The following is a 10125-nucleotide window of genomic DNA, read 5'->3' as shown; positions in this document are numbered from 1 at the left end:
GCTGGAGAGATTCCGCTCGGAGCCATAATGGCTGTTTCCGAGAGCACTCTGTTAAACAACGATGTGTGCCTGTGAACGAGCTGCCCTTGATACAGAGGGACTGGAGCTGGTGTGGGCTTCATTGCTGAGTTAGGCAACATGCATTCTTTTGCTGTGAAACTGGTGGGTTATTATCCCAGAACAGTCAGATGATAAAAAGTAAATGACACTTCTCGAAAGATGGATGACATACAACATTTTAAGCATTTTTACAAATTACTTTTGGATCCGCTGCTGAGCACTGGACTTGTTCTATGAATATCCGTGTAGAGCTCGCCGCTATTCTAAAGGGACATCACACATTCCAAGCCTGCCCGTTTAAAACCCTGTAAACCTGATAAGCCCTCTGCCAAACAATAGCCTTGAATGACACGCGCCGTCTCTGCCTTCAAGCTGTATAGCGCAATCTATAGCCTACCCAAGTTCTCTCACTCCTTAGACCTGATAAGACTGTCTGCAGGTAGAGCAAACAATATCTTTAGGCATAAGATGATCACTCTCAGTCACTGCATACTGTATGTGGTCTCTGAACTACTCTGACAGCCTTGTCCACACCTGCTTTCTTGAACTCATCTCATCCCAGGCAGCGTTTCTCCTCACATGATTAGAAAGCATCCAAGCTAATTGGAGGCAATAATAAGCGATCACACTCCAGCCCACCAGTGGAGCTGTTTTCTGTCTAATTTCATCTGGACAACAAATTAATGAAATTGGAGTAGGGGGGTGGATGAAAGGTCAAACAATTTAATTTTTCGTCCAGATCGATGTTATTGAATATTTAATGAATACACTTTGGACAAAAGCACGGAAGAGAATAGTCCGCACAGTTATCCACTAACTAAGATTTGGCAGCGTTTGCCCCGAGCATTAATTACACATAATTGCTCTTTGTGTTGATGAGATACTTGATGACAAGATTATTGATGACAGTGATTCATAACCCTGTTGCACTCATAAAGCTCTTCAATTGCAAAGCCATGAAAAAAAAAAAAAAAAAAAAAACAGTTCAGCCTCTACGAAATGTGTGCCAATAAAGGCAGACTGGATGAGAAAATTGTTTTCTAATTACTAGTAGACTGCGTTGCAACTTTTGTTGACTTTCAGAAAGCTTTTCAAATGTGTTTACACAGAGGGTCACCGTAATTGATCTCTGAGGAAAGTATTTGAGCTAGCAAACAGAGACAAATCAATAAAATTAACTTTCCTCTCTTCATCCCTAATGAATTTGGTAACAAACTCAATGCCACTTTCCAAACGAAGAACATACTAATTACTGAGAGTCTGCAGCAAAAATAGCGCTCAGTTCTCCCTCCTCACGCCAGCCCAGTGCTGCAGGTACAGTGATTTAAAGGCCTGCAATCCGCGCCATTCCCAACAGGAATTCCGGAGTGCCAGCCGAAAACAAAACAAGCCACGGTCCTGAAAAATGTCCTCGTCCCTAAAACCACAACATCGTAATTAGGCCACTGACCTCAAAGGCCATCTGGTCTTAATAGGCATATCACCACCTGTTCATCCAAATGAATTCCTCTCATTCCCCAACTAAGGGCCTCTACTCTCTCCAAGACAGCGCGGGTATTGCTGGAGCCAGCCCCGATTACCCCCAAAGGCTTTCTAGACAAACACTCGACCGCTCTCAGGCGCTCAGGCAGTCAGGCAGTTGTTTTGTGATGAATATCCTCTGTGAAATATCACCAAGTGTGTGAACATGTAAAAAGTGCAGTATTTTAAAAACAGCTGGCCTAACCATGGCTGTGTCCTCGGACATCAGTGCGCTAGCCTAAGTACTGTTCAGATACGAGAGGAATAAAAGGAGAGGTACACAAACACAACGCTGTAAAGGTTAAATGGATTACTCTTACCCTGTCGCCTTTATCTCCTTTGTGTCCTGGAAGTCCTGCCAATCCTGGCAAGCCCGGATCTCCCTTCAGGAATAAAAAAAGAAAAAAACAAAGTCAGACTTAAATGATGTGACTTTAATGGAGAGTAAACAAATTCTTTTTTTTTTCTCTCCCTTTCCTTCCTGTGTGGACGCTGTCAAAGTTAACCTTAAAGGTGTGACAGAGATTCAAACGGACATCTCCAACTAGACTTCAATGAACTTCTATCTCTGTGTACTTCAGAGAAGATTAGTGGAACACGACAAGTGATTAAGAACATGTCTCCCACCAAACACCCGCTCGTTTGTGCCAAATTGTGGCTAATAAGCTTTTATTTCTGCCTCTGGCCGGCGTCCAAGAACACACAACAGACAGAGCCGGGCCTTCTAATTGGACATTGGCTTTAGCGCGCAGCGCTCCCTTTTAGCCGCGGACTCAGAGACCCACTGCTGCGCCCGCAGGCACTAATGTATGCAGTTGCATGGTGCGGCGTGGGCGTAATTGGGAGAAGGGATTTAAAAAAGAAAAAAAAGAAAAAAAGAAACAGCCTCACCTTCTCCGCGGAGCACTGGCACCTGTCGGCGGACGGGAGCGCGGGCTGCGAGAGCATTCTGGGAAGGTAGCCCGTGACCATGGGCGGACGCGTAGCAGCAGCAGCCGGCACCTCCTTGGGCGAACACTGTTGAAAATGATGGAGTGCTTTAGCGATGCGGCTGGACTAATTCTGCTGAGAGCCAGCAGTAAAGACAGCCCAGTAAACGATTACACCCTGAAAACAAACTGTTTTTTTTTTGGTTTTTTTATATCTCAAACGCTCCAATTATTTGTGTGTGTGTGTGTGTGTGTGTGTGTGTGTGTGTGTGTGTGTGTGTGGTGGTGTGTGTGTGTGTGTGTGTGTGTGTGTGTGTGTGTGTGTGTGTGTGTGTGTGTGAGTGTGTGTTTGTGTGGTGTGTGCGTGTGTGTGTGTGTGTGTGTGTGTGTGTGTGTGTGTGCGTGTGTGTGTGTGTGTGTGTGTGTGTGTGTGTGTGTGTGTGTGTGTCTGTGTAGGGGGGTGTTTGACAGAGTGTTTAGGGCTTGGTGGATTCCGATGCATATCTCCATCCAGCCTGAGAGCGAGAGGTAAGTAACATAACCCTGGTCTAACAGCACTGCTATTAACACACTAATGGCCGACGGCTAATGATGTCCTCTGTCACTGCTCACACGAGCACAGAGTCTTTCTTAATTGATCCTGAGGAACACGAGCCGAGGACAGACGTCTCTAGAGCTCTCGGGACATCGCAGGACGCTCCCGCGGGCGAAAACAACCAACGAGTGGAAGTTGTTCCAGAGCCATAAATACTAACTCAGATGATCCTGACAGTCAGACCCTGCAGTAGCTCGGCCAGCAGTAATGAAGATGCAAACACTAACCAAGTCTCGTATCGTCAAATACACATTTAAATCTACTGTAGGTGCCGAAACACTACTACTGTATGTCATGATTCTTACAAGAAAACATTTGGCTCTATTTAGACATAAAATACATGCATTAAAATGATAGTCCTAAAGCTATTTATGATTTTCTTATTTTCTTGTCGCACCTTAATGGATAAGTTTATATAGACGTTGGCAGCCGAGTACAGAAGTGCACTTTAAATATTACGGGTGATTTGACAGGGCAGCTCTTACCGTGGACCCTGGGGCCTCGCAGCAGTTTACCATCTCTGCCAGTTGAGCATCGCAGAAGATTAAGATCTGCTGCAGTTCAATCTGTACCAAAACAAACCAGGCAGCATGCAGAGAGCATTAGATTATAAAAGGTGGTATTCACTATCAATATACTGGTAGTGAAGTGTCTCTTCTGTTTCACTGTCTCTATAAGATACAATAAAGATGTCCGGGAAATCGTCAGAAAACCCCTGTTACTTAGTATAATGTGCCTATATTTATCATTGCTTTGTAGCAATTTATTCTTTAACTGTTGCAACATTACACTATATTCATTGCCAAGATTTTCAGGTTATTTCGAGATGTGCTACTCAGCTTTCTGCCGTGATGATGCTCTATTGACTTACTGACAGAAAATCACCCGTGGGAATCACCCGTGTGTTCCTCGCACAGCTAAAGAGAAAAGAGGCGTCTGTAACTCAATCACTCACGTCCACCGGCCTGCCGTCCTCCACGCGCGTGGTGATGAGCGTGCGGCCGCGCATGTCCGTGGAGTCCTGCTCGTCCAGCTGCCGCCGCTCGATCAGCTTGCAGTCCAGGAAGATGGACACGAGGCCGGTCTGCACGGCCACGCTGAGCGTGTGCCACTGGCGGTCGAACAGGGCGTGCAGGTCGCGGCTCTTGAACGTGTGATGGAGGCTGTTCTTCAGCAGGCCCAGGGACGAGAACTCCACCACCTTCTTGGCACCATCCACGACGATAGACACCTGTGCAGAGGGGTGTGTGTGTGTGTGTGTGTGTGGGGGGGGGGGGGGCAGTCGAACGAACATGCGAGATGAGTTACAGAGAGTCAAGGGGACTTCAGTCATGTGGAAAAATACTTATTTTCCAATCTCTTGGACAAATCACCTGAATGTCCTACCTGACTGGTCCCCGACTGATCAAATATCTGCCAGAGATACCAGCGATCTTTCTTTGTGGTTTTCCGGAGCCGGAATGTGCCAACAATGGAGTATTCACTTGGCAGTCCATTCGGAAAAACCAATCTGCAGAAATAACGTGAAAATGAAAGTCTACCGGTGGCTTTGTTGTTAAACTTAAAAAAAAAAAAAAAAAAAAAAAAACAGTTTAGGTCCCCAAAACAAAAGCTGAGTGCTGCCAGGGAAGAAATGCATTACTCTGTCCAAACAGTGTATCAGCTCTTATATTAAAAACTGACTTGCACTTTTGTTTTGTACAAACAAGAAGAATTCTCCCAAATGTGTATTTGTTTTCTAAGAGGGCTACGCATGGGAAAGCTTGATCAGGCAGCTTGCTGCAGACACAGCTCAGCTCCTGTAAGGCCTTCTTAGGCATCCCGATAATCAGATCCAATACTTTTCTGCTTTGAGAGTCAGTCAGACACAACACAGGCATAAACACACACACACAAAAAAAACGCTTTGATATTTACGGCAAATATGATTCATGCATTCCTTCTAAATTTCATCTAAGCTCTTTGGTGCTGCTGGGAGAATATGGGGGAAAGAGCAAAAACAACTGATCAACTCAAGCCTTTGATCAATCCTGCAAGTCTTGCGCTAACGTCTACGCCCATCCACATGACCACACAGCCACTCTAATGGCACGAGCCTTGCTTTACAGCCACAGAGGAAATCAATGGCCTATATTAACCCACAGGTACGCTGCCTTCAGCGGAAACATGAAACTGGAGGAACAGCGAGTCTGTTTGCCTTTCCTCCATCTTCTATTCATGCATATGCAAAAGGTTCGTCCCATTAGCTTAGAGCAGTACAGCTGTCAAAGGCAATTTAAAAGATTAAATTAAACTCCTGACAGACTCTTACTACAATGCATAGGCTCGGAGGAGGGGATCGGCCCCCCCACCTCCCCCCCACATCCCCAGCAGTAAAGCGCTGCTCGTCGTTTCATAAAGAATGTGCTTAATTGCCTAGAACTAGAGGCTAAGATATAATAAAATGCTTTATCAGCTAAAATTGGGGAACCAAAACACAATCAGCAAATATTACAATGACAAAAAAGCAGTCCAGGAAGTCCTTTTCAGAGTATAGGCTCTGAGGAAGAGAATGAGAGAGGGGGAGAGAGAGAAAGAGAGAGAGAGCATGAGAGAGAGAAAGACATGGCAAAGAAGGGAGGAGTACTTCAGACAGGCTCAAAATTAGGTCTTGCTCCAATAGATCGTTTTCTATTCAGCCGGTACTACTCTCCCCCTGCAAAACGCATCTCTGGCATTCAGCAGGAGCGGTGGAAACAGCAGATTATTAGAAATGATATATGTGCTGACTTTAAGCCACGGCAAGATCAAATGCTTTTTTTTTGCGCATCTAGAAGAGACTGGGGACGGGGAGGATAGAAGTGTGGCCCGAAGGCTCTCCAGTCATGTAGCAGGGCAGTGGAGGCCAGGCCATCCTTAATAGCCTGATTTTCTCCAGAGATGACTCGTGAAAGCGCGGGGAAAAAAAACGCAATTAAGATTCCAGCCCCATCCCACTAGTTATACATATAAAAGCAAGAGTGCTGGCTTTGTAGTATCAAGCTCCAGGACAACTGGTGCCTTGAGATTTTTCTAAAGGTTTTGAAGTTGCTGAGCCATCAGTTCATAAAGTCACACTAAAATAGTTGTGCTTATTGATTAGCCCTCAGTTCAGCAGGAGAGTGCAGGAACGGGAAATATAGAACTCCTTCAGGTCTAAAGTACAGTCGTGAGGGCACTTTATAGGCTGTGATGATGACCCAATGAGTGCAATTATCCTCCAGAGAGGGTAAAGGCAGGATGAGTGAGTCTTCACAAAAACATGCTATTGGACTACATGGAGCAATACTTTCCGTACACATCCAAAACTAACTACAACAGATACATATTTATGATGATGTTAACATTGTTTAGGTTGAAAGGCTATACTTATACTGCAATATACAAATGTCAAATGTATCTCTGTGAGTGACAAATAAATAGATTCACAGCAATTTACAGTACTGTGTTCTGAACTTCTGAATCTGTATAAATGATTTTAAATGGACCTACTGCACAGACACAAAAAATGCACAGAACTTCAAAAACATCTACTCTTCAACAGACTGAAAAACCCACTGCTCAAAACTACAGGTAAAATAAAAGGAAAGTGCTCTGCGAATGAGAGAGAGAGAGCTGCATTGGTAGGGAGAGAGTGTGAAAGAGGGAGAGAGAGAGAGACTGAAAGAGAGGGAAAGAGCTGCATTGGTAGGGAGAGAGAGTGAAAAAGAAAGAGAGAGATAGAGAGAGAGAGAGAGAGAGCTGCATTGGTAGAGAGAGAGAGTGAAAAAGAAGGAGGGAGAGATAGATAGAGAGAGAGAGAGCTGCATTGGTAGAGAGCGGTGCTGGCAGGCATTGGGCAGTGGCCAAACATGATCCAGACTGCGAAAGATGAGCCTGCCTGCATTTCCTGAGGGTAAAGTGAGAGATGTTTGGAGTTTGTGCATGGGGCTCCTTTCGCTCCCGCTACCCCCAGCTGACGAGCACCATCACCTGTCAGAATGTTCCGATAATTGAAGATGGGGGAGGGGGTATCTCTCTCTCACCCTCTCTCTCGCCCCTCTCTCTCTCTCTCTCCCCCCCTCTCTCTCTCTCTGTTTTGCTCCTACTGTGCCAGTCTGCAGACGAACACTAGCAGACTAGCAGGGAGCCCGAGTGAGAAAGCGAGCCGGTCCGGGGCCAGGGGAAAACAAGATACGTACACAACGGGGACCGAGCGGAGTGACTTGGGGATTTGACGATGGAACAGATCGCAAATCACCTGCAGCAGCAATTCCTCTCCCATGGACATGGAGGACTCCGAGACTGCACGGTGTGTTTACAGTATAGTGTAAAATCTAAAAATACACAAGCCTCCTCATTCCCTGGGACGCCAACTGGGTGTTCTTTTTCACAGTTAGAAGAAGGACGGAGGAGAATGGATCAACAGTGTGCCTACTCTGTAAACTCCAGTAGAAAAGCACTGCAAATGGGGCCCTGGAGAATTCCTCCATTTTATCCAAGTGTTTATTTGTCTCTCATGAGAATACACATCTGAGGGCGTGATCACTGCTAATCCCAATCATCTCAATAATTACCTGTATAATAATGACCTGTGTGCATAATATTACATGCAATATTAATTTCCCATAAATATGGAAAACACTAAATTTAAGAAGTTCCGAAAACAGGCGCTTGTCTTTCTGTGTGCAGATTATCCGGAAATTTAATCAAACAGTACATTACGCACACCATAAGACATGAATTCAATTTTCCGTTATTGTGCACAAAACGATCATTTCCGCGTTTAACATCATACATAGCAGCATGGGCATATGATAGCACTAGGCCTGGAAAAGATAACATGAGGGCAATAACGTTGATCAAATGTAACCTCACAGTGTCATGAAATATGCTTGTTTGATCCGGTTCTTCCATAACACTCTTTTATCTAGCGAATAAAACATACGTGCTGCCCTCTGTGACTTTTCCCTTGGCCTGCCCCGTGTCCATTCAACAGACTCAGAAGGGCTGCCATTACAGTTTACTCTTATTAGCCAACGGAGGCAGATTTATCTCAAGTGACTAAGTGATATCTGGGTCAGTTCATGTCATCACGCCAGGAAAGCAGGCAATGGTTATACTGCTTTTTCTTCCGGATATCAGCTGAACTGGAGGCAAAGTTACACCCTGAGAAAATATTGGTTTGCAGCACGGAAACCCAATATTAACCTGGCACGTTTTCAACTCTCCAGTGGCCAGGCTGGGTGCTGATTTCATGCAGGGGGGCTTTAGCTGTTTAATAGCTTAATGTGCCTTGCTAAACTACTCCGACAGCTTTGCAATGCTGTACATTCAGTCCACAGTCATTCATCAAGCCCGAAAATAGATAACCCAGCGGTTTTAATAGCTTGCATTTTATACCCAGCATCCCACTGACTTGTTGCCAGGCTGCAATTATGCGTGTTCCACAGAAGTGGAATCACAATGGGAATGCCTTGCCATTTGTGGGCCTGAGAGCAAATATTGTTTCTTGCAAGTACAACTAAAGCAGCCTAATCACACAAAGACATCGAGAGAGAGAGAGAGAGAGAGAGAGAGAGAGAGAGAGAGAGCAGGCGAGCTACTGTCTCTTCACGCCCAGCTTCCCTGGAGCACTTACTCTGTGGGCTTAATGAGAGGCTTGCTGCCCAGGCGAAACATTGGTCTGTCCTCGACAACTTTTCTTAACAGGAACTTCTCTGCTAGATCAAATCCTGCAGTGGTCGGAGAAAACGAACAAAAAAAATATGCTTCAGTTAGATTTTCAGTGGCCAAAACTGTCCCAATATATCAGCAATTGCATTCCGAGCTGAAGTCATCGCAAAATATTGCAAACAGTGAATTTTGATCATGCTGTACAGTATTTTTCTCATTTATCTGTAACTTAAACTGGCATCGGGATAATTTTTCATCTGTCAGACGAAAACAGATATTTATTTTTTTTACCGTACCTGTGAATTCATGCGTTTCAGTCATACTTGATGCAAACTTGCTCTCCTCCAGCTTCAAGGGAGGACAAGAGTGATCTAGAAATGGAACATCGCAGACAGTCATTACTTAAAAACTTAGCCTCCTTCATATTTCACACTCAAATGTTATTGAGCGCAGAGTTTTTCCCACAAACTTCATCTAAATGAAAAGCCATGTAAAGAATGCTTCTACAGAGCCCATTTAGTATTTCTGACAGGGGTAGGAAACTGTATTACAACTTCAAGAAAAGAAATATAGTCCCACTACTTTTTAACACTTGGGCATAATACATGACTGTATACAGTATGAAATTAGCTTTTAATGAGGGCCCTTTTGGTGAGTTTTTTTGAGTCCCTCTTGTTGTCTCAACCTGATATGTCCAGCTGCTGTGACAGCTCTCCAAACATGCACAACATAGTCAGAGTTCCAGCAAACTGCCATTGGTGCACTATGGGAGAAAAGACATGCGCTCAACTAATCTCTGGCATTACTTTGGAAAAGGTGATGCCAGACAATAGCGATGCCACTAAACACTCTGTTGGAATTAGACACGTGAGGCCTCGGAGTCGTAATACAGTGTCATCATGTCCTCTGTTTCGTGTGTGGGGGGGTTGTGAACATCAATGAGAGGCAGTAAAGTTAGTCAGCCATGTGTCTACACGCTGTCTGTCATCACAAACAATTCATTAACACTATAGGTCATCCAAACACCACAGCCAAATCAGCTTGTCAGAGGGTGTTAGAGAAAAACAGCTGACTGAACCTGAGTCCGGTCCGCAATGACCTCTCAAGTTAGGGCGGAAGGGCTAAACATGGTGACCCAGACAGACTAAACAGTAAGTGAAGACAGAGAGACAGAGAGACAGAGAGACAGGACGGTGTCCTTTAACTAAAATCAGGCCAGCTAGTTAACAGCATATACATACCAACTCGTTCATTCACTGCCATTCCACAGCTCAAAGGAATGGTATTTACAATCCATAGGAAGACAGTCCATTTCAGGAGGTTAGTCATGTCCTCCATCATGGGCAG

At 44.8% G+C, this 10125-nt stretch overlaps 1 protein-coding gene across 1 annotated transcript in view; it reads right to left on the bottom strand.

Moving 5' to 3' along the window:
- LOC134064479 (collagen alpha-1(XIX) chain) overlaps positions 1-10125 on the bottom strand; it is a 76360-nt gene extending 66235 nt beyond the window's left edge. The window contains exons 1-8 of the mRNA XM_062520402.1: positions 10020-10125; positions 9075-9149; positions 8744-8837; positions 4492-4615; positions 4061-4336; positions 3591-3671; positions 2473-2598; positions 1902-1964 (exon numbers count right to left, since the gene is read on the bottom strand). Of these exons, the coding sequence (XP_062376386.1) occupies positions 1902-1964; positions 2473-2598; positions 3591-3671; positions 4061-4336; positions 4492-4615; positions 8744-8837; positions 9075-9149; positions 10020-10119 (939 nt within the window). The 5' untranslated portion in view covers positions 10120-10125. The remainder of the gene's footprint in view (positions 1-1901; positions 1965-2472; positions 2599-3590; positions 3672-4060; positions 4337-4491; positions 4616-8743; positions 8838-9074; positions 9150-10019) is intronic.

This window comes from Sardina pilchardus, chromosome 18, assembly GCF_963854185.1.
Source record: "Sardina pilchardus chromosome 18, fSarPil1.1, whole genome shotgun sequence".
Lineage (NCBI taxonomy): Eukaryota > Metazoa > Chordata > Actinopteri > Clupeiformes > Clupeidae > Sardina > Sardina pilchardus.
Note: the sequence above shows the minus strand (reverse complement) of the source record. Positions and strands in the feature narration are given on the sequence as shown.